Source organism: Peromyscus eremicus, chromosome 5 (genome assembly GCF_949786415.1).
Source record: "Peromyscus eremicus chromosome 5, PerEre_H2_v1, whole genome shotgun sequence".
Classification (NCBI taxonomy): Eukaryota; Metazoa; Chordata; class Mammalia; order Rodentia; family Cricetidae; genus Peromyscus; species Peromyscus eremicus.
In genome coordinates, this window is record NC_081420.1 from 122,488,205 (window position 1) to 122,513,344 (window position 25,140).

A 25,140-nucleotide genomic window follows, 5' to 3' on the forward strand; every position below is an offset into this window, starting at 1 on the left:
ATGGCCCAGATGATTCAACATCCAGAATGGTTTCAAGTCAACTGGCTCAGGTATACAGCCTCACGGACTACTCCATGATCCTAAAATTTTCTTTCTGTCTCCAGAAGATACAGCACCCCCCTCCAGCAGGAAGTAGTAAGAGAAGCTACGCCCAAATTCCCAAATATACCAAGCTGGCTTTAGAGATGGAATTGGCTCACTCCCCCTCTAAACCCAGACATATTGCTCAAAAAAAAAAAAATGGTTAAGAGATTCTTGTGTCCCAAATCAGAAGAGCCCTCTGGTGTGGGACAGAGAAAAAACAATATTTTTATTTAAATCAGGTTGATTATAAATACAATCTCTTTCTAAAACAAAAAGGGGGATAGTTTAGATATGATAGGATGAAAGGGTAGATTAATGAACCTACTTTTAAAGAGTAACAACTTGTTTAAAATGTTTTACATTGCTATAGATTTTAGTTTATTGATACAAATTTAAACTTAATTTTGTTATACTGTATATATATTTCTATTCTTGTTTGAGGTATTATGTTTATGTAACTCATTTAAAATTGTAATGGATAATTAAAAAATAGATTAATAGTTAGTCATCTATGATAATATTTGTAGCCATGTTATTTAAGTCTTCTAGGTATACATAGATATATTTCAGATAGATAGGTAGTCTTCAAACACTTCAAAGACCTACAGAATATGGCATTTAAAATGTTTTAAAAGTTTAGACTTTTTGGACAGTGAGACATGTCTGCTCCTGACAGCACCGATTTACTTCAGAGAGGAGGATGGGCATCAAAGACACTCCATATGGAGTTTATCTTCACCTTGACAAAAATAGCCATTTGGGCAAGAAACTGTTCTTGCCTGGACTGCTTGATCAACTGGACATGCAGGACCCATAGAAAGGTGACCACTGAACTTTGCTTGACAAAATGGTCCTTCAGGTTCCTGCTTTGCAGAGAAAACTGCCAGACATTCTACAAGACACAGAAAAAAGTGAATAGGAGACTCTAGGCCTGTGGGCTGAAGACAGATGCCCCAACTTTACAAGAAAACTTTGCATGACTGTCCAGGCTCAGCTGTCTCTGTCTACCCTGCAAGACTCCCAAAAGTTGCTTGCATCCTTCTCCCATTTCTCAGGCAGTGTTATATCCTTCTGAGGTCTTTGATGTGGTTAAAGACTAGATACTTACAATTTTCCTTAGTTATAATAAAAGATAAGTTAGATATAAAACCTTAAACTCACAAATATAAGATAGATAGGATCTCTTCTTTAATATTGTATCTGTAATTCTTGCTTGATAATTGTTTTGTTATATGTAATTTTACTATGTTAAAGTTAAAACCTTCCTTTTTAAAAAAAAAGAAAAGGGGAAGTGCTGTGGATATCGCTATATGTAAATAAACTCTGATTGGCCAATAGCCAGACAGAAAGTATAGGCGGGACTAACAGAGAAGAGAATTGAGGGAACAGGAAGGGAAGAGAGAGACTGCCTGGAGCCGCCGCCAGGAGAAGGAAGATGTAAGGTACCAGTAAGCCATGAGCCATGTGGCAAAGTAAAGATTAATAGAAATGGGCTAAATATAAGAGTAAGAGCTAGACAGTGACAGGCCTGAGCTAATGGCCAAGCAGTTTAAATAATGTAAGAGTTTGTGTGTTTATTTTATAAGTGGGCTCTGGGACTGGCGGGACTTGGTGGCAGGAGCTGGAGAGAAATTCTCCAGCTACACACACAAATAAAATTTACATAAAATCTAATAAGGTCACTGAGTCTTTAGTCTTTTACTAAAGAGGAATAATTACAGCCCTGTGCCTTAATGGAGATAACTGATCACATACCAAAACTTACACTCATCTGTCTTGTTAATGGTTTATCAACTATTTTCATTTCAAGGGCCCTGGTGGAATGGCAAAGGGAGACAACTGAGACTATGTGTTCTATGTGATTCATACTATCCACACATATAACCTATTGGTTCTTACTTAGACAAACAATTATCCCATGGCATTTTGTTGTCATTTACTCTGTAGTGGCCATTGAACTTCCCAATATATTATGTTAAAACAGAACTTTAAATTCAGTCAAATTTATTGAGCTTTTAAAGACTGGATCTGTATATCTATTAATCAAATGTGAGTTTAGGTTTCTGAAAAAAAATGCACCAAGATAAGATAGCTTTTAGCTCTCAATGGATATTCTAGAATTGAAAACAGAGGCCTCATTCCTATACTCTCTTCCTAAAAAAAATCCTCAAACTGCAGAATCAAGAGACAACTAGCCAAGCATGTATCTACCATTTTGTAAAACTGAGGCTTGATGAGGAAGATTTTGACTAGACAAGGCACCTCATAACTCAAGAACATGATAGAAACTGGTTGTCTAAGTCAGTGAATTCCTGTTAGAACTAGTTTAAATGAGGCAGACTTGGAGTGATTCTCTTTCTTGACGCCATCTCAGTGGCCAGCCTTCTGAGACTCCTGCCTTTTTTGTTTATCTGATCTATGGATCTTCTGATAGAGTGGGGGGTGATTGTTGCTAATCATTGCCCTGTAAAACACAGTCACTACAAAGAGACTATGACTGAATAGGAGGCACCCAGATTTCTTGCTACCTTTCCCATATGAAGAGATGGTCTGAAATCTACCATGTCTATCAAACACATCACCATGTCATGAGCATACCACTGAAAGTAACTCAGACTGTCCTCAGCTTGTGACAGAATCAAGTCCCAGGAATCCTGCTATGAGCTGACAATGCTGTACAAGTATTGCATCATATCTTAGTACCACAGCACCACATGGCATGACATCCATCCCCCATGCAGTTGTGTGACTGACTGGGAGCTGCAGGTCACTGCCAATACAAGCATCACAAGAGAATAACCTGTGATAGCGTTGACAAACTTTTGAAAAAGCCTGAAGAGTGGTTGGAAAGATTCAAAGAAAAATAAAATGCAACTGTTGATAAATTAAAATTACAAGCACAGTAAGTAAAAAACAAACAATAAAATTTAAAACACTGGGCAGCTCAGGGGGTAAAGGAGCTCCTGCTAAGCCTAAGATCGGAGTTTGATCTCAGGAACCCACATGGTAGGAGAGACTCGGCTCCTAAATTTCCCTTTGACCTCCATAAACATACCAAGACACATGTGTGCACTCACAAATGCGTATACACACAGAGAGAGACACATACACACATAACATATGCACACACACACACACAAAACACACATGCACACACACACACACATACACAAATAAGTTAACTAAAACCTTAAGGTATTATTACATCTAGTGTGCATCTTAGAATATTAGTTAAGTTCTTAATTTTTTTTTATTTCTACACCTACCTAAGATCTTTCAATTATAAGCCATACAGACCTAAGCATAAGTATTTGTATAACTTCCTGAAGGTGTCTAATAATCACTCATGGTCAATGTCTGGCGAGTGGAACTTCACAGACCATAGAGTAAAGAGGTTAGAAAATAGCTCTAGCACCATGAATGAAAAGCTGGACTATTTCAATGGCAAAAAATTAGCAGTCAACCAACAACTTGAGACAATCTTATTCCTGAGAAACTGCTGCCTGTACGGGAAGAACAAGTATCCTCTATTGGGTTTTTGATGTTCTGCTACCTGCATGTCTCTGTCCTGTTATAGTTATTTTATTGTGGACAAGACACCACACTCAATGTCTACATACATTGGTGAAAATAACAGAGTGTGTTGGCAGGAAGGAATATAAACTCTACCATTATATTTGACTCATTATGAGCCAATGTGACAGTGCACTCTAGTTTTGTACACAACCTTGAAGTTCTAAAAAAATGACTTTTTTATATGATTTCTATTTTAACTAATGAACTTGAAGTAGTTAAACACATAATAAAAAAATTTCAGGTGATACCAGTGCAGAGGATGAATGTGACTGGAGACCTATAATTGGCTGGCTCTAATGCTTTCCTGAGTGCTCAACACCAAACACTGGACATCAAGACTATTGTCTGTTAGGAGTAATTTTCCAGATGAATTTTTGAGACCAAAGCTCATGTTTCTTTGTAAGGACATATACTAATATATATAAGCATCAGTAATATTCAGAGGGAACCTTCACAGTCTTCTTTTGATACTTCTTTTATTTCTATAGTTAGTATTTGTAAATACACCCACCTTTTTAATTGCTGATTGTTCTAAAGTTATAAAACACATGATTTAACATTGTAGAATATTATTTTAAGATATGTTACATTTGTTTGTGCTGTGGAACATTTGTTTTAATGATGCAAAGACATGTTGCATTTTTTTATGTTGCATTTGTTTAACTCTGTGAAGCTGTGTTACTTTGCCTGTCTAAAACGCCTGATGGTCCAATAAAGAGTGACTGAGTCAGTAGCTAGGCAGGAGAAAGGATAGGTGGGACTGGCAGGCAGAGAATAAAAAGGAGGAGAAATCTGGGAGGAGAAGACAAAAGCACAAGAGAACAAGGCCACTCAGCCACACAGCCAGTTATGGAGTAATAGTGAAAGTAAGATACACAGAAGTAAGAGAAAGGGAAAAGCCCAGAGGCAAAAGGTCAATGGGATAATTTAAGTTAAGGAAAGCTGACTAGAAATAAGCCAAGCTAAAGGCCAGGCATTTATAATTAAGAATAAGCCTTTGTAAGTGATTTATTTGGGAGCTGGATGATGGCCCCCCCCAAAGAGCAAAGAGCCAAAAGAGTGAAAAACTAACAGCAACAATTTAATATGTGGTACTGGAGTTAAACCTAAATCCCAATGTTTCACAAACATAAAACTACAAAGGCTATACTTAGTTAAGTTTATTTAAACTACAATGATATAATACCAACATTATAACCTTTGATGTCTAGTTTTTATTTAATAAATGTGACTTACACTGTCAAACATTAGTCTCATTAGTTTGTGTTTATCAATTCCTTTCATTCATGACACTCCCAAAAAGTGATTACTATTATGTGACCCTTTTACAGATGAGGACATTGAGGTACCAAGAGATTGACTAACTTCCCTGAGGCACAAAGAAGCAGTGAGATTAACTTGTTCTTTGGTAGTATGTGAGGAAACCTGAATTCTAAGTTAGTCCAACTGGTTCCAAGCCCTGTCCTCTGACCTCCAGTCCTCTGACCTCTCCTGCTGACCTCTGACCTCTCCTGATGTCCTCTGACCTCTCCTGCTGCCCTTGACCTCTCCTGCTGTCCTCTGACCTTCCGTGCTGTCCTCTGACCTCCTGTCCTCTGACCTTCCGTGCTGACCTCTGACCTCCTGTCCTCTGACCTCCCGTGCTGACCTCTGACCTCTCCTGCTATCTTCTGACCTCCATGTTGTCCTCTGACCTCTCCTGCTGTCCTCTGACCTCCGTGCTGGACTGATAGAGTGCCTATTCCTATGAGCTTGTCTTACAAAGCCAAATGCCCAAAGATGGAAACCCAGGCAGTCACATGGTTTTTTTTTTCTTTTCAATCAACATGCCTTATGTTTTTGAAATATGTGCATACCTACACTCATTTCCAAAGAAACCCTCACACTCTAAAATAATCACTTTATATACACAAACTAAGAGATAAATTTGACTGGTTTGAAGTTTAGCACAAAAGAAATTTAACAGGAAAGTATTACCAGGGTAATAGAGACATGACATTTAAAAGACATAATTGGTTTTAGGTTAAATCTCCAGCAGCTTAATTTTTAAAAAGAAGAAAAAAATAATTCTAAATCACAAAGTCCCATAAATGTCACATCATAAGCAAATGTTTCATATACAATGCCAATTATGTGCAAACCTATGTAATACAAAAAATATGCATTCTTATGGTTCAGCATGTATAGGAACACATGCCTTTTGTTTACCTGTTTGAAGAATTTCCTTTCTAATTTAGAGGTCCTTTCTTCCAATCTTAAACAAATAGATGACAGTTTCACACTACAGGCACCTGACAGCTAAGTCCTGTCAGTCCTGTGGTGGCCCTGGCCTATTTACTGTGCTCCTCCACTAGCTGGGCATCCATAGTGACATCTGCATTCCTGTTTTGCAATTAGATTCCATCCTCACATTCAGTATTTTCCCCATTAGTACTGAAAGATTAGTTTTGAAAGACATTTATGGTAATAAAGCATATTTTATATGGCTGAGACGTTCATGCCAGGCTTCTAAACCATCCTCAAATGGTTATCAAGACTGATGACAGAACTCTGCTGAGCAATGAAGATGCCAGGAGACATGAAAAGATGTAAAAAGAAGCCTCTCCTTAGTGGAAAACACAGGCATTGCTGCAATGCAGGCAGGCATGCTTCCATGTCTCCACCGGGAGATGCAGAACCGCAAAGAAAGTGCAGCCAACGGGAAGACAGACAGGAAGGAGCAGGAAGCAGCTCTCAGCGGGGCCCAGAACCTCTTCTAAGCTGACTTTTGTCACCTTTATATTAACACGTGTCCTTGCTCATAGACATCTTGAATGAGACACCTTTTCTTTCCAATTATGGCTTCCTTCAAGTTCTGATTTAATTACTGTGGAAATTAATCAAGATATATCTTGGGGCATAGTATTGTAAATGTTGGCAGAATTGTAATATCAGATCTCTAAAGTATCATAGTAACTGCCTTTCTGATGGGGAATGTCACCAATGCAAAGACCATACCAACACGGGTAGACAATCTCTTAGTTGCATCTGGAGAGATTTTGTTTGTCTATTGACTTAGTGTTATTTTGTAAATACTCAAACATGTCAAGAAAATGTACTCTTTAATGAGTGTCTTGGCTGTACAGAGCCATTCACCTCAAGATGAAAAACTAACCAAGTGTGTTTTCCATGCACATTACTGAATGCATGCATAGCTGTATTTCTTTTTATTGCCCCAAATGAGTGGAGGGAATGCTTCTAACTGAAAATGTGGAAATACAAAGAAATCATGAAGTGTTTGGTCTTCTAGTGAGGTATGTGTTTTAACTTTTTTTAAAGTGACCTTAACATAAACAGAATTTAAGATATATCTGATACCTTCTCATACAGTCCAAGGCTCGGATGAAAAAGTCTTTGTGTAACTGATGCTCATCTCTCAGGATGGAGCACTGTTCCAGCGTCACTGACATCGAGGTCCTGTCTTTGGCACTTTTACAGCAGGTAAAGCGAATACCGTTGAGTTTGCGACAAATCTACAAGACACAAATGAAAACAAGGAATCAAGCGGTTCTGTCTACCCTATAAATTAAGCACATTGCCTTTTCCGTTTCTAAGCTAGAAGGCCAACTTTAACTTGTTTATTTCTTTGAGTGGGTATGGGGCTGCCAACACCACTACATGAGATGTCCCAGATCCCACAGAGGAGGCATACAGGATGCCTGATTTGCATAAATGCCACTCACAGCTCAGGAGCAATAGCTTGGCTGAAACTAAAGCAATCCGTTTAGCTTATTCCAGATTAAATGCTTGATGTTTACCTAAAGTCTATTTTTTTAACATCAACAAGCCAAAAATCTTATTATTGATATGAGAGGGTCTCATGAGGTCTCACCCCTAGCTGAGAAACTATTGGAAATTGATGACTGCTGGGGGAGGGACAGTCAGTTTACATCATAGTTCCTGTGTCTGAGAGGCTACTCCCGCTCCACAGACAGCTCCTGCATGCATTCACATATAGACAGCACTAAGTGGATTTAAAAAATCAGTAGGTTTAAAAAAGAGCACAAGACACTGGGAGGGAGAAGTGGTGGTGTGGGTAGAGAGGAGGAATTAGAGGGAAGTGATTTGGTTAGATTTGATCAAAACACGTTATATGGAGGTATAAAATTATCAAATAATAAAAAAATATTAAAATCACCTATTGAAAATAAAAATATTTTCTGGACTTGAATTTATGCTTCAAAATATCTATATAGATAAGGGAGCCCTATGGCAATATTGGGAACACTAAATTGGCTACCATTACTTCACATTGATTGTCACACAGCACAGTTACAAGCGACCGATAGATATACTCTTATAATGAACTGAGCATGAGCCCTGGCGGAAGCCATGACTACCCTCATTCTACAGTGGGGAAAACAGAAGCTTACGCAAACTGTGTAACCTGTCTGTGCACAGAGCAGGAACAGGCTGGAAATGCATGTCTGCCTAAGTCCAAATACTATGCTTTTAACTTCTGTATATCTGGTGTCCCTCTGTGACTTTTGTTATTATAAGACAGACAATGGTCTCTGGCTCAGGAATACTCATTTTCTCATTGTCTTACACTTAACATGTAGACCCTCTGCTCCATTTTCTTCTAGCCCATGATGGTTTCTGAGATGAGATTCCAATAATTAACTGCAGCATCAGCAATGCTAATCAATGTGCATTTAAGATAAATTTAATGTGACACAATAACCATCTACTTTATTATTTGTAATCAACGGGGCCTTAAAAGTGCCTGCTTGGAGAAGAAACATTAAAACTGTTTTTATTGAGGATTTTTTCACTGTATTTTAATTGTAATTTGGTACTTAAAATAAGATTTATATGTCCCTATTAATTCAGATTTTTACTCCCCTCTATTTCCAATAAAAGTAGCTAAAGAAAAATGAGAGTATGGTGTTATCATATCATCTCCTTTTACTTAGAAAATTTTAATTCTTTCAAATAAATAGTATTCTATATTTTCAAAAGCTGACTATATTCACAGTCATAAAATAGACCTTAATGTATACTTTTGAGTTATAATTTTAAAAGAATTAATATTCCTTAAAATATATTGCTACTTTCACATGTACCTCTCCTGCTGGAGATATTGAGTGCTTTGCATTTAAAGTCAAGTGCAGGTGGGATGCTCTCCACAGCAGGCAAGAAAAGTCTCCATTTCAGTCTCTCTACAGCTTTTGAGTGATACAAGCTTGCTTGTACATACTCAGAGAGCATTTGGTTTCTTAAATTTTTCCTTTTTATTATTTAAATTAAGTAAACAAAAATTAAAGAACTGTGCATTTTAATTAAACTGAAAGATCCAAAAAGGCAGTATTTCATTAGACAGATATAAAGGGGGCAAAGGGAAACCAAAATAAAATCCTTTGGTAATGTCAAGGAGGATTCCTGGATCTCTTCACTTTAGGTGTATTACTTAGTTGTTCTGGTTAGGAAGCTGGTATTGAAACTGAGCTTTCGCCTTACGTCAGTGCTGGGAACACACAATCGATGGGGAGTTGTGTGAGAACCTTATGAATGGTACACATACCAGACAAACATTCAGAGATAAGATTGATGAGAAGTGTTTATATATTCAAACAGGAAAAAGAATGTACCAAGAGAAGATGTGCTTTCATGTTTTCATGAATCCATGATTGATCTATCTTTTTAGATAATTTTACCTCATGTATACAATGCCATATTCATATGGTCCCCAGATATTGGAGGGCCTTGCAAATGATCATACTTCCTGGATTCTATGTTTTCAGCAAAATATGAAAAATACTGTAAAACTTACTATAGTGAATGTTTGTGAATTAATAACCATGATGGTATCACAGAACCATGTGAATTAATAACCATGGTGGATACACAGAACGCCATAGCTGGTGTGGTGCCGAGTGTGACCAGTGTAAGTGGCCTGTCTGAAAGCAGTGTTTCCTGGCTTTGTTGCCTTTGATGTTTTTTCCAAGCATATCAGGGAGGCATGGCAAGAACTTTGCTCTGTCTTCTTTTTGGTTGATTATTTTATGTGGTTTCATGGTAAATTATCCCTTCTTTTTTTCCAGAAGTAGCTAAGTAACATTGGTAATAGGAGGAAAGGTTGATCTAAATGCTTTTGATGGGGCTTAAGTAATGTGTGCTGCAGGGCTAATGAATCTGAACTATGAACTGTAGGAGTGACACAGCCAAGGCTGTAAACACAGATTCATCACAGAGGTCTCCAGGGTGCCTTTCCTGGTGAAGGGATGCTTTCCCAATGAAACTTCTAGGATTTGAGATTTTAACAAAATTCATAAATTTAATATGAACTCTGTCTCAGGTTGTCAGAGAAAAGCTTAAAACCACAAGCATGATTCTCTCCCTAATGCTTGTGGAAGTCTAGGCAGGAAAACAGGTGGATCTTCACCCTGAGGGTGCCATTAAGCAAGAGAGAGAAAAAGAGAGAGAGAGAGAGAGAGAGAGAGAGAGAGAGAGAGAGAGAGAGAGAGAGAGAGAGAGAGAGATTCACCGTTCAGCTTGTTAACCCATGGCAATCAATCAATAATAAATTCTGTGCCAATACTTAAACTAACAAACACATTTACAAGCTCATTAACTGAACAATGTGTCTAGGAGTCTTAAGTCAGGGATCTGGTAACCATACAATTGGAATCACGTGTCTCTACAATGGCAGTTCAAAATTCTGATTGCCACATAACATTGACAAGATATTTCCTTTTGACCTCGGAGTGACAAACAAACCCAAAGTCAGTAAGGAGGGTCAATAAGGAGCATTTTCCATGTTGAGCTCATCTTTCTCCATCTCTATTGATAAAATAATCAGCAATGCGATGATGCCTTGTTAAGTAGATAATGCAAGATGAAACCTAGGAACCAAAGTACGGGGCTCAGACCCTGCATCACATGTTCCTGACAATGCTTGTTGGTAATGGTGTGCAGGGGAAAAGGTGGAGAGGAGTGCTTACTGTTGCTGCCAGCCACATGATTTCTACATTCTTTCTTTTTTTGGCTTGAATATTTTGATGGAGATTGTCCAACAATCCTTTTAAATCATTTTGTTCTTGAAAATGTGAAATATCTAAAGGAGAAAAAATAAAGGAGAAAACCATGAAACAATGTCAGCATGAAGCTTCCTGTAGAGTTTTCTTGCAACATTTCTGCAAATGCAACTTTCAAAACAAGAAATGTCCTTCGGAAGAAAAGGTTTGTAAGGGAAATGATATTAATCCCTTTAGTTTTATACTTTATCTGAGGAGGTGCTTCTGTTTCCTCTCCCTCTATTTTATTTAACTATGGTAATATCAAACTGCCCATGAAACAACAAGGAAAACATTTTCCATGAATGTTTTCCTTTCCTGCTGCATAAGTCAGAGATGTCTTGAGATACCATCTCTTTGCCACTAAGTAGCTAGCCTGGATCGAGGCTATATATTAAGTTAGACACATGTGTGAGAGGAATCTGAAAGTTCAATTTGTAAATACAAAGCCTGTTTCTAGACAGGAAGTTTCCCCCATCTTGATGCTATTGCCATTTGGAGTCAGATAAGATTCGTTTTTATTTGAGAGGGAAGTACTGACTATTACAGGATTTCCAACTGCTTCTGGAAATCCAGAAACTATTCGGGAAATTATTATATTCAGACACCAGAAGCACTCTTTCCAATTTGACAGTGAAAACTGTGTCTGAGCGTTACCAAATGTTTCTTCCAAAAAGAGGAAGAGCCACTGCTGTCAAGGAGCACAGGTGTGACAGGGAAGGGGGACAGCACAGGCAGTAGTGACCGGCAGGAGGGAACTGTGGGACCAGGGTCCCGCTGCTGCTCTGATGTGTGCACACTAACAAGTGAAGCATGGGCAGCAAATGGCGCAGCCAACACACTGCACACCAAAGCCAAAGGCCATGTGCAATTACGAACCAAGTGTTCCTGACACCTGAGGAGATGTGTCAATGAAGGAAGGGGACCAAAACGATCCTTGCAAACAGCATTGGATCTGTAATGCATAGTATGAAAAGGTACCAGGCAGCTCACAAACTGAGACATGAGGAGTTCTTGAGATCCTAGACTAAGGCTAAAAGACAGGAGGGTACGTAAGACCTAAGGACCAAGTCCAGTTTATCTAATTACATGGAATACACCGAACAGACATTCCCAATTCTAATCATAAAACTAACCCAGATTTGCTTTAATAGTGATAAGAGTTTGTAGTTTAAAGTTTGTGCCAGATGTTTCATTAGCCAAATGACACAGGCAAGTAATCCCTGACAGAGTTTCCAGAGAATAGAGGTAGCATCTCAGTGAAATATGCAGGTAATGCCTATACACCAAGGACCACGAATGGTTGTGAGGAAACACACTCACTGAAAGTGATCATATTTCATCTCAGGTATCATGAGAATAGAATAAAATGAGTATTCTTCCACTATATATTCTATGTTATAGAAAATAGATTTAAAACATCTATCTGAAATATACATTTGATTTTACTAAATGACATAAGTTTGAAGAGTAAAATTTTCATCATGGAACTAAAGCTGATTCTCAAAGAGAAAATTTGACCCCCAAACGCTCTCTTAGTTAAGGCTACTATTGCAGTGATGAAATGATATTACCAAAGCAACTTGGGGAAGAAAGAGTTTGATTTTCTTAGACTTCTAAGACACAGTCCACCACAGAAGGAAGTCAGGACAGGAACTCAAACTAGGAACCTGGAGGCAGGAACGAAGCATAGACTATGGAGGAACATGGTTTATTCCTTCTGACTTGCTCAGCCTTCTTTCTTATACCATCCAGTACACCTTCTCAGGGATGGCATGCCACCCTACTGAGATGGGCCTACCTACATCCATCACTAATCAAGAAAATTAAGAAACCACAGATTATAGGCAAATCTTATAGACGCGTTTGCTCAACTGGGAGTCCCACTTCTCAAATGACTCTAGCTTGTAGGATATTGACAAAAACAAACAAAACAACAACAAAACCAGATAACATCATATTGCCAGGGAGGTCACTCTCAGTCAGACACCAGTGTTTATACTGGCCAATTAGAAAGAAACACTTATTAAGAAATGAACTGGTTACCTTAAGATTATAAAACGATATACATTTTTCAACTGCTTTTTAATCATTTAAAATAAATATATGTCATTTTAAGACAATAAATTTCTTATAAGACTGACAGAACAGAATATAAACATGAGAGAAAGACTCTAAAGCCTGTGTTGTAAAGACCTGTCTTTAAAATCTCCAGAATCTAATAAGGACAAATAGACGTCCAGGCCCATATTAAGTGCAGGAGAGTGTTCTGAGGCTGCAGCACACCAATGAAGGTGTCAGGACTGAAGGAAGGGTGGACAGGTTGGTGCAGAGCGTCCTACAGGAAACATTCTGGGTCCCCAGGAGCATTTGAGGCCAAGGGACAAATAGAGAAAGACATGGGCACAGGCGGCAGTGCTGTGGAGGCTGGAAAGTTGGGGTGCACTGGACAACATGCCTCAGCATTGCATGGCCCTGAGCGTAGGGTTTGCTTAGATGTAGAGTCTGGGTTCCAGCCGGAAAACAACAGCCACTGGTCACTCACTTCTTCAAGGTCACGACGATTCTTTCAAAGCCAGTTCACTCAAATATATTTCAACCATTTTTAAACCAATGTAAATTAATACATTTACTCTAATGTAAGATAAACGGTCTGGAACTGCAAAGTAGGATGATCACAGTTAATTAATTAATGTGTACTTTGTTATATATTTGATATCTTCTCACACACAAAGAAAGTGGTAACTATTTGAAGTAACAGATACATTAAATAGTTTGGCTAGGGTGATTATTTCATTATATGTATATTAAACCATTAAATTTTATTCCTTACATGTGCAGTCTTTAATTATTAAATATATTTCCATTAATAATTAATACAACATCCTGTGCAAGTCACATATTATACACACATACACATGTCCTCTCTATAACAAAATTTGTGTGAAATAGCATTTAATCCTAGTGTGTATGCTGCACCATAAATGTGTTTCAGCCACTTAAAAATTCCAGTTGCAACCTACCAAAATTATACAACATCAACACAGAGAATCAGTAGATTAGACGTTATCTCAAGACAGAGAAGAAAGGAATATAGAGCAATGATTTCCTAAACACACAATCTCTGTTTTGTGTGATGGAATAGCCCCACAAATGAACAATAGTATCAGGACATAATATCATGTATGTTAATAAATCAATACAACTAATGTAATTAATGAATATCATAAATATCATTATTGAATGAATACCACAAATGTAATTATTATCATGAGTGTAATTAATGAATATCATAAGTATAATTAAAAAATAAAGAAAAGAAAAAAGCTGAAAAAAAATCACTTTCAGTTCTAACATCAAAACTAAAAAAAAATTTGCAAAGTATTGACTCGGAGAAGACTGACGGCAAGATGCTTGCTGTAACTTGGGTGTGGATTGTTCTCCCAAAGCCACACAGTAAATGCATGGTCCCCAGGAAGAGCACAACCTTGGGGGCGCGAGGCCTAGTGGGAGCAGCTAGGGCATGCAGGTTGTGCTCTCAGAGGAGACTTTGGGACTCCAGGTTTTTCTTTCTCCTTTCGTTTGCTTCCTGGCCATAATGTAACTTTTCTCTGCCATGTATTCCTGCCATGATGTCACAGGTCCAAAGCATTCAAGGCCTGGGATGGCCAACGTAAAGTTGTTCTCTTCGTAAGTTTGCTAACTGAGTGATTTTCTTACAGTAAACCAACGCTGCCTAGCACAAAGTTAAGGAATTTTTTTTTCAAATAAACTTACAAACTGTTTCTGAGCTCCTCCTCCAGAGTTTTCCCTCAAGTCTTATTTGTGCTTGCACAGTTACTTGGGGTTTTACAAACTACTCTGGCATTTTTAAGATAGACCAACATATAAAAGAACAAAGCATTTCAATTTACTAATGGAATATATTTTCATTGTGGACATAGGATTTTAGACTCTGATCATTATGAAGGAGTTCCTGGAAGATGGTGAGAGCCTGAAGACCACCCATGCACTCATAAAATCTCAAAAATACGGTAACCTAAACAAGACAAGCATAATGACCACACCAACTGACATGACAAAGTTGTTGGGGGACATGTACAAGGCCCTGCCCCTAGATGAAAAGCTACAGGCAACCAATGGCTGCTGAGAGGAAGAATCAGTTTTGTTTTTTGTTTTTATTCCTGGGGCACAACTTCCTCATATAGTCAGCTCTTAAACTCATGTACATAGGAGCAGCACCAAATGATTCAGGGGTGTGTGTGTGTGTGTGTGTGTGTGTGTGTGTGTGTGTGTGTGCATGTGTGTGTGCATGTGTGTGCATGCATGCTCAAGGAAAGGTCTTGAATTTGAGAGTGAGTGGGGAACACAGAATAAGTTGGAGGGGCAAGACAGGGTTGGAAAAATAGAGCCATTTCAAAACAGACAGTAAGTCTCCTAAATGTGAGTCAAATGGACACTCTCCACCCACTGCCATCTCATAGTGACTGTTTGTTAAAGCATAGCACACAGATATAGTGTTCCCTAGAAATCCCTGCCCCCTTGGGCCACAATATGAGAAAGAAGCCAGGCTGAGGGTCTTTACATTTCCAGGTTCTTCGCCTTTCTCTCTCCTCACTTCCCTTTTGCCCTCTGGCCTCCCTTCCACTCCACATGCTTTCTCTTTCTCTCTCTCTCTCTCTCTCTCTCTCTCTCTCTCTCTCTCTCTCTCTCTCTCTATCTATCTCTATCTCTATCTCTATCTCTATCTCTATCTCTATCTCTATCTCTATCTCTGTGTGTATGTGTCTGTCTGTCTCTGTGTCTGTCTCTCTCTGTCTGTCTCTGACTCTGTCTCTGTCTCTGTCTCTCTCTCTCTTCCTATTTCTTCCTTCTTCCTATGCTGGAGATCAAATCCAGAGCCTTACAACGTGCCCTTCTCCTACAAACTATACACCTAGCCTTCTAATTACATCTCTAGAATGGCAATTACAGAAATTTATCATTTTTTTAAAACCAATATTGTGGTTGGTACCAATTTTTTTAGCCTAATAAAAATCCATGCAGGGCATAAAATCAGGTATAATTTGAAAAAGGGTAATCACTAATAAAGACTATTTTATTCGTTTGTGAACTTTCAAGATGCAATGGTAAGTTCAGATATATGAATAAATTCATGATCATGGAGAAACATGGGCTTGCTTTCGATTTACACCATGCCTCCTGAAATGTCCATACAATTAACAGACCCTGCTTTGGCCATGTGTGCCCACATTATTCTAATATCAAATTTAGACAGTTCAATTGAATCTCTGAGCAACCTCCATACTGTTTTTCAAATTGGGTTTTAGAAAGCAATTGGAGGTAAAAGGTGCAAAATCCTAATTGAATTATTGTTTATAATAATAAACAATAAAGGGGAAAACGTTGATAAAGACAATGGGCAAGCTTTAAGTGTTAATTCACTATGCTATTACATACACTAACAAACAAAATAAGAAAACAGTGCCACGCATATCAACATGGATATATTAAGCCAGAAAAAGAAATGAAGACAATGATATGATTTTACTGTATAAAACTGTATATACATAAATATATGCATATATTAAAAACATACATGAGAATAAAGAAATAATAAAATCAAGGTGTTGCTTCCCACAAAGGAAGAAAGACTTATGTGTAGAAAAGCTGAAGGGAGGGGGGTCACAAATGGGGCTTTTACTTTATCTGCAAATATTTGTTTTTTATAAAGGTTCTCATGCTGGGTTATAGATTCCAAATTCCTAAATCTTTCTTATCTGTATTTTTTTACTTCTGTATTTGAATCTCTCAGAAGTCTCTGAAAACAAAGCCATGATTCTAGGGAAATTACTTTCAATGCCAGTTCCCCCAGCTTGATGTGTGGTATAGGGTGAGTTGTTTGGCGCTGTGCCCCTTTCCACACTGTAAAATGTAGAGAATACAATTAATCCAAGCTGTGGCAAAACTGTCTACATTATTCAGCCCTGTGACAACTGTAAAAACAGAGAAAGACATTTGTTGCTCTTGGGAAAGCCAATCTCATCAGGACAAAACAGAGCCTATCCAGGAGAGCAAACACTTTCCTCACACACTTGTGGACGCAAACGCTACCACATTCACAAAGCAGTGTGCACCTGTCCGCCGTGCCCCTATAGAATAGAACAGGCAAGCAAAAGTTACATGTTATACTTTTATCTTCTGCAGTTCATAAAATGATGCTCCTTTAGCAGCAAGTGTTCTAAACAAAATAATGACCAGAACCAATGGCAGAGTGCTTGTACCTGAATAGGAATGGACTATTCTTCCCAGTGGGTTGAGCTATACCACTAAGGAACTCTGGGATTGACTTCATTATCTCATGGTCAGATGACACTACATTGCTAGAGAGTGAGACAAGTTCATAGGCATCTTTAGTCATGAGAGACTAGCTGCATAGATAAATGCATAATGATGTCAACGCACTAAGAAGAACACAGAGATTAAATGGGGCAAAGCTATCTCTTTTGTACTTCTGAGCCACTGAAACCACCCTAATTTGAAGCTTGCCTTACTGCTGGATTTTTAAGGGACATTAACCAATCAATATTCTTTATTGTTCAAAATAGTTTGAGTCAGGGTTTCTGTCCTTTGCCACCAAAGACATTTAAGGTAATTGCATGGTGGTGTATGTGTTTTTAACACTAACCAGCCACTTTATAAATGTGTGCTGTTATAGAATGGGACAGACACGTAAGATTATTTCTGGATAGCATCCAATCAGCCAGCCCTGCGATGATGGCTTTAAAACATTGCACCTTTGCAAACAGCGAAAGCTTGACTTCTTCCTTTCCAATTTCTATCCCCTTGATCTCCTTATGTTGTCTTGTTGCTCTGGCTAGAACTTCAAGTACTATATTGAATAAGTATGGGGAGAGCGAACAGCCTTGCCTTGTTCCTGATTTTAGTGGAATCGCTTTGAGTTTCTCTTCATTTAATTTAATGTTGGCTGTCAGCTTGCTGTAAATTGCCTTTATTATGTTTATGAATGTTCCCTGTATTCCTGATCTCTCCAAGACCTTTATCATGAAGGGGTGTTGGATTTTCTCAAAGGCCTTTTCAGCATCTAATGAGATGATCATGTGTTTTTTTTTCTTTCAGTTTGTTTATATGGTGTATTACATTGACAGACTTTCGTATGTTGAACCACCCTTCCATCCCTGGGATGAAGCCTACTTGTTCATGGTGGATAATTGTTTTGATGTGTTCCTGGATTCAACATAGTACTTGAAGTTCTAGCCAGAGCAATAAGACAACATAAGGAGATTAAGGGGATACAAATTGGAAAGGAAGAAGTCAAGCTTTCCCTATTTGTAGATGACACGCAGTATACTTGAGTGACCCCAAGATTCAACCAAGATTCAACCAAGGAACTGATACAGCTTATAAACACCTTCAGCAACATAGCAGGATACAAGATCAACCGAAAAAAATCAGTAGCCCTCCTATATACAATTGACAAACAGGCTGAGAAGGAAATCAGAGACACATCACCCTTTACAATAGCCACAAGTGACATAAAATACCTTGGGGTAACACTAACCAAGCAAGTGAAGGACCTATATGACAAGAATTTTAAGTCTCTGAAAAAAAGAAATTGAAGAAGATGTCAGAAAATGGCAAGATCTCCCATGCTCATGGATAGGCAGGACTAACATAGTAAAAATGGCAATTTTACAGAAAGCAATCTACAGATTCAATGCAATTCCCATCAAAATACCAACACAATTCTTCACAGACCTGGAAAGAATAATACTCAACTTCATATGGAAAAACAAAAAACCCAAGATAGCCAAAAGAATCCTGTACAATAAAACAACCTCTGGAGGCATCACGATCCCTGACTTCAAGCTCTACTATAGAGCTACAGTAACAAAAACAGCTTGGTACTGGCATAAAAACTGACATGTGGACCAATGGAATCGAATTGAAGACCCTGACATTAATCCGCACACCTATGAACATATAATTGTTGACAAAGTAGCCAAAAGTGTACAATGGAAAAAAGAAAGCATCTTCAACAAATGGTGCTGGCATAACTGGATATCAACATGTAGAAGGCTGCAAATAGATCCATATCTATCACCGTGCACAAAACTTAAGTCCAAGTGGATCAAGGACCTCAACATAAATCCAGCTACTCTGAACCTGCTAGAAGAGAAAGTAGGAAGTAGTCTTGAACGCATTGGCATAGGAGACCACTTCCTAAATATGGCACCAGTAGCACAGACACTGAGAGAAACAATCAATCAATGGGACCTCTTGAAACTGAGAAGCTTTTGTAGAGCAAAGGATATGGTCAACAAAGCAAAGCGACAGCCTACAGAATGGGAAAAGGTCTTCACCAACCCCACATCTGACAGAGGACTGATATCCAGAATATATAAGGAAATCAAGAAATTAGACAGCAAAATGCCCAACAGTCCAATTAAGAAATGGGCTATAGAACTAAACAGAGAATTCTCAACAGAGAAAAATCAAATGGCTGAAAGACATTTAAGGAATTGCTCAACATCCTAATCATCAGGGAAATGCAAATCAAAACAATTCTGAGATACCACCTTATGCCTGTCAGAATGGCTAAGATCAAAAATACTGAAGACACCTTATGCTGGAGAGGATGTGGAGCTAGGGGAACTCTCCTCCACTGCTGGTGGGAATGCAAGCTTGTACAACCACTTTAGAAATCAATATGGTGCTTTCTTAGAAAATTGGGAATCAATCTCCCCCAAGACCCAGCTATACCACTCTTGGGCATATACCCAAGGAATGCTCAATCATACCACAAGAGCACTTGTTCAGCTGTGTTCATAGCAGCACTATTTGTAATAGCCAGAACATGGAAACAACCTAGATGCCCTTCAACTGAAGAATGGATAAACAAAATGTGGTACATATACACAATGGAATACTACTCAGCAGAGAAAAACAATGACATCATGAGGTTTGCAGACAAATGGATGGATCTAGAAAAAAATCATCCTGAGTGAGATAACCCAGACTCAGAAAGACAAACATGGTATGTACTCATTCATAGGAGGATACTAGATGTAGAAAAAAGATGACTAGACTGCTACTCACATCACCAGGGAGGCTACCTGGAAAACAGGACCCCAAGAAAGACACGGGGATCGCCCAATGACGGAGAAATGGAAGAGATCTACATGAACAGCCTGGACATGAGTGGGGGTAGTGAAGGGCGAGGGTCGAGGGAAAGAGAGCTTGGGGGAGCGGGAGATCCCAGCTGGATCAACAACAGAGAGGGAGGACAAGGAATAGGAGACCATGGTAAATGGAGACCACATGAGAATAGGAAGAAGCAAAGTGCTGGAGAGGCCCACAGAAATCCACAAAAATACTCCCACAACAGACTGCTGGCAATGGTCGAGAGACAGCCCAAACTGACCTACTCTGGTGATGGGATGGCCAAACACCCTAATTGTCGTACTAGAAACCCCATCCAACTACTGAGGGATCTGGATGCAGAGATCCAAGGCTAGGCCCCGGGTGGATCTCTGGGAGTCCAATTGGTGAGAATGAGGAGGGTTTATATGAGTGAGAATTGTTGAGACCAAGGTTGGATAAAGCACAGAGACAAATAGCCAAATGAATGGAAACACACGAACTATGAACCAATGGCTGAGGGGTCACCAACTGGATCAGGCTCTCTGAATGGGTGAGACAGTTGATTGGCTTGATCTGTCTGGAAGGCATCCAGGCAGTGGGACCGGGTCCTGTGCTCATTGCATGAGTCGGCTGTTTGAAACCTGGGGCCTATGCAGGGTTGCTTGGCTCGGCCTGGGAGGAGGGGACTGGACCTGCCTGGACTGAGTCTACCAGGTTGATCTCAGTCCACGGGGGAGGTTTTGCCCTGGAGGAGGTGGGAATGGGGGGTGGGCTGGGCGAAAGGGGAAGGGGGCGGGAGGGGGGAGAACAAGGGAATCCGTGGCTGATATATAGAACTGAACTGTATTGCAAAATAAAAAAATAAAAAAAGTATAAATTACATTCTTTTGGAGGCTACAGAACCTTGAAAGGCATAAAAAGACAGTGCTGCACTAAAATTAGCTGTCTACTAGTTCACTCTTATCACTTACTAGTGTACTAGTTCACTCTTATCACTTACTAGTGTACTAGTTCACTCTCATCACTTACTAGTGTACTAGTTCACTCTCATCACTTACTAGTGTACTAGTTCACTCTCATCACTTACTAGTGTACTAGTTCACTCTCATCACTTACTAGTGTACTAGTTCACTCTCATCACTTACCAGTGTACTAGTTCACTCTCATCACTTACCAGTGTACTAGTTCACTCTCATCACTTACCAGTGTACTAGTTCACTCTCATCACTTACTAGTCTACTAGTTCACTCTCATCACTTACTAGTCTACTAGTTCACTCTCACTTACTAGTATACTAGTTCACTCTCACTAGTGTACTAGTTACTCTCATCACTTACTAGTCTACTAGTTCACTCTCATCACTTACTAGTCTACTAGTTCACTCTCATCACTTACTAGTCTACTAGTTCACTCTCACTTACTAGTATACTAGTTCACTCTCACTAGTGTACTAGTTCACTCTCATCACTTACTAGTGTACTAGTTCACTCTCATCACTTACTAGTCTACTAGTTCACTCTCATCACTTATTGTCTACTAGTTCACTCTCATTGACTAGTATACTAGTTCACTCTTACTAGTGTACTAGTTCACTCTCATCACTTACTAGTGTACTAGTTCACTCTCATCACTTACTAGTCTACTAGTTCACTCTCATCACTTACCAGTGTACTAGTTCACTCTCATCACTTACCAGTGTACTAGTTCACTCTCTTCACTTACTAGTGTACTAGTTCACTCTCTTCACTTACTAGTATACTAGTTCACTCTCATCACTTACTAGTGTATTAGTTCACTCTCACTTACTAGTGTACTAGTTCACTGATCACTTACTAGTGTACTAGTTCACTCTCACTAGTGTACTCTCATCTACTTTTATGAAGGAGGCAATATAAGAAATCAAATACCAAAATTTCAGCCTGCTCAGAGATGAGTATTTTGGCTTACACATGTTCAGAATTCCCTCTTCAATTAATTTAGAAACTTGTCACCAGAAGCCACAGGAAAAAAACTCAAAATTATTGTTAAAATGTGTTTCAGATACAGTATTAAAGATTTTTATGAAATTCCTTTTTTGTGTATTACACATTGAAATCCATGCCTGTATTGAAAAGAGAAGAGTGAGATAATAACATATTAACTATCTTTCTTTCTTTCTTTTTTTTTTTTTTTTGGTTTTTCGAGACAGGGTTTCTCTGTGTAGCTTTGCGCCTTTCCTGGAACTCACTTGGTAGCCCAGGCTGGCCTTGAACTCACAGAGATCCGCCTCCTGGCTCTGCCTCCCGAGTGCTGGGATTAAAGGCATGCGCCACCACCGCCCGGCTATCTTTCTTATTTTTAAAAGTCTCATAGAAATAGATTATGGCTGGATTACAGAATCCCAAAACATGTGACAACTGACAACAGGCCTGAGAGATTCTTCTTTGTTAGCTGGCACTTCAACAGCGGGACTTGAACTCCCTGTTCTGCTTGAGGCAGCTTTCCATAGCAACAGAACTAGTGGCCAAAGGTCTTTGTAAGAGAGGCTTTGTGTGCAGACCAGTGCAGGACTTCGTGAGTCAAGGGAAGTACGTGGATCATCACTTCTGTTTGTGCTCAGGTGGTAAAGGTCCTGGCAATGAAGGGAGGTGGGTGAGCACCTCCACCCATGCACGCCCACTTCCATGAACCCTATTTTATCCAACAACCACAGAGAAAGGATTTGCCTGTTGGGAGTAGATGAAGACAGGAACAAGAATGGAGTTTTCAAAACTTAGTTAAAGAAGGAACACAGGTTAGGAGGTAATCCCAATGTCCTACCAGCTGGCTGCTGCAACCGAGGAAGGTCAGAAGGCAGCCCGGGGGTAAAGGTCAGGCCTTCTCTGTCCTTCTCTATCCCTCCTTCCTGATGATAGAAAAGGAGCTGATTCTCCCAACAGTCCTCTTCTGTAGCTTATCTTAGTCCTCCAAAGGCAAGTGAGATCTTAGCATGTAATCCCACAAGGTCAGTGAGGCATCAGGGAGGGTATAAATGAAGTAAAACATAGAAAGAAAATTATAGAATGAAAAAAGTACACCAAAAGTCTCCAAAAGAACAAGGGAAGCATTGAAGAAATAAGCACATGAAATGTACATTTTATTTCTCTTCTATACCACTTCCAACTTAAAGTGGCCTCTTACTTGGCAAGCTGAGACACCCATATTCCCAGTTTATCAAGAGAGCACCAAGTACTAATTAATTAGCATAAACAGATGGCTCCCTTTTGACCTACCTGACCTACCTAATAAAGCTACCCTTTAGTTCTCCCTGTCCTGCTCGCCCGAGGCCATTTCCACTTTTCTGGAGATTTGTGATGCAAGAATGGGAGGGAAATGATGATCTAAATCGGATGAGAAGATGGATTGAACACAGAATGTCTCACCTCTGTGGGTTGACAAGAGGAGGCATGGTAATTAAAGAGTGACTATTCATATTAAATGCTGGAGGGATTAGAGTATAAAACTATGTAAAAGGTCAAATTCTAAGTTATTAGCAGTCCCTTCTGTGAATTATTTTTATTTATTTACTTTTCTCTTATGTATGAGTGTTTTGCCTGCATGTGGTCTGTGCACCCTGGACATGCCTGGTGCCCTCACAGGCCAGAAGACAGCATTGGACTTTCCTGGAACTGGAGTTACAGAGACCTTTGAGGTGATCTGTGGGTACTGGGGAGACCTCTGGAAAGCAACAGAGGCTAATCCATCTCTCTAACCTCCCCACTTTGATTTTAAATTAGAAGCTGAAATTACATTTTAGTCACCCCTAACAGATGTTCTGTTTATTGAATATGACATCAAATGACACTGAGCCATTGGAGACCCAGGAATTAATCCAGGTCAAATCCAGATACTTGTATTCTAAATGCATATCTTAAAAATTGAGATGAGGGGCTAGAGAGATGGCTCAGCGGTTAAGAGCACTGGATGCTCTTCCAGAGGTCCTGAGTTCAATTCCCAGCAACCACATGGTGGCTCACAACTATCCATAACGAGATCTGGTGTCCTCTTCTGACCTGCAAACATATATGTAGGCAGAACACTGTATACATAATAAATAAATCTTTAAAAAAAATTGAGATGATACTGTTAACCTACTTCTTACTGTAAGACCAAAAAATTACCTTTATGATGATTTTCTTAGAAACTCTTATGGATATTCCAAAAAGAAACGTAATTATTTTTGAAAATTTATCAGAGAATTGGTAATCACTTGAAACAGTAATTAAAGTTAATGCAGGTCTGAAGGAGTGCATGCTAGACAGAGAAATAAAGGTTATTCAATAGAAAGAATGCATAAATTCTTTCAAATGATAGAAAGAATTCACAACCTCTGTAACGGGAAGGATCAGTTGACTTGTCAGAACCCTGCAGAAATAGAATTCCCTGAGGAGCTCAGAATGCACAATAACCATTATCCTATCCATCTCTCCAGCTTGGCTACATGGACTGGGACATCTTTTTGTCGTAGAAACTGACAGTGGAAATATTAATTTTCTTTCCCTAGAGAGATAATGGAGGAATGTACTTTGAAGTACAAAGTATATGCGTGTTAATTACCCTCCTTTGGCTGACAATGACATACAAGTGTTCCAAACAGCTAGAGACCTATCTAAGTGAGCTTTCAACTGAATTCTTGTCTTTTCATCCTAAGCCATTGCATGCTGGCAGAAAAGGCTGGTGTATTGGGAGACCATCCAAATGCAATGCTTGGCAGAATGTGAAACGTGTGATGGGACATTTTAAGTTTGGAAACCCAGTAAAAAGGAAAGAGGAAGAAGAGGAAAGATGACGGAAGATCAGACATCTGCCTGTAGGGATGATGGAAGGTCAGATACTCCCTGTGCACCCACACATAGCAGAGCAGAAAATGGAGAAGCAGGAACTTACAGATCTAAGCTGTGAACACAGTAAGACAAGAATGGGGATTCGGAGGTCTGTTCGGTTTTTGGCCAGCCAGGCTGGTAGCTTTCTGAATGCCTGCCTATGTGACTACTTTTGGTTTTAGAAGCGTTTTTATTTCATGCTTCTGGCCAGTCTATAATTTAATGACAATTAAGTATCATTATCTCTGATTTTATGCATATTGAGAAATAAAGATTGAATACTATTTTGTAGCACATTAAATTTTCAGTGTGTGTGTGTATGTGTGGTGTGTGTATGGATATGCCTATATAGAGGTCAGAGGACAATCTCCAGGAGTTGGCTCTCTCCTCCTACCATGGGGATTCTAGAGATCAAACTC

The 25,140-nt window shown here is 39.1% G+C and overlaps 1 protein-coding gene across 8 annotated transcripts in view; it reads right to left on the minus strand.

Annotated features, from left to right (window-relative positions):
* Inpp4b (inositol polyphosphate-4-phosphatase type II B) overlaps positions 1 to 25,140 on the minus strand; it is a 359,360-nt gene that overhangs the window by 43,577 nt on the left and 290,643 nt on the right. For all 8 annotated transcript variants that reach the window (XM_059262652.1, XM_059262647.1, XM_059262649.1 and 5 more), the window contains 2 exons: positions 10,644 to 10,756; positions 7,018 to 7,172 (listed from right to left, as the gene is read on the minus strand). In XM_059262652.1, coding sequence (XP_059118635.1) covers positions 7,018 to 7,172; positions 10,644 to 10,756 — 268 coding nt within the window. The remainder of the gene's footprint in view (positions 1 to 7,017; positions 7,173 to 10,643; positions 10,757 to 25,140) is intronic.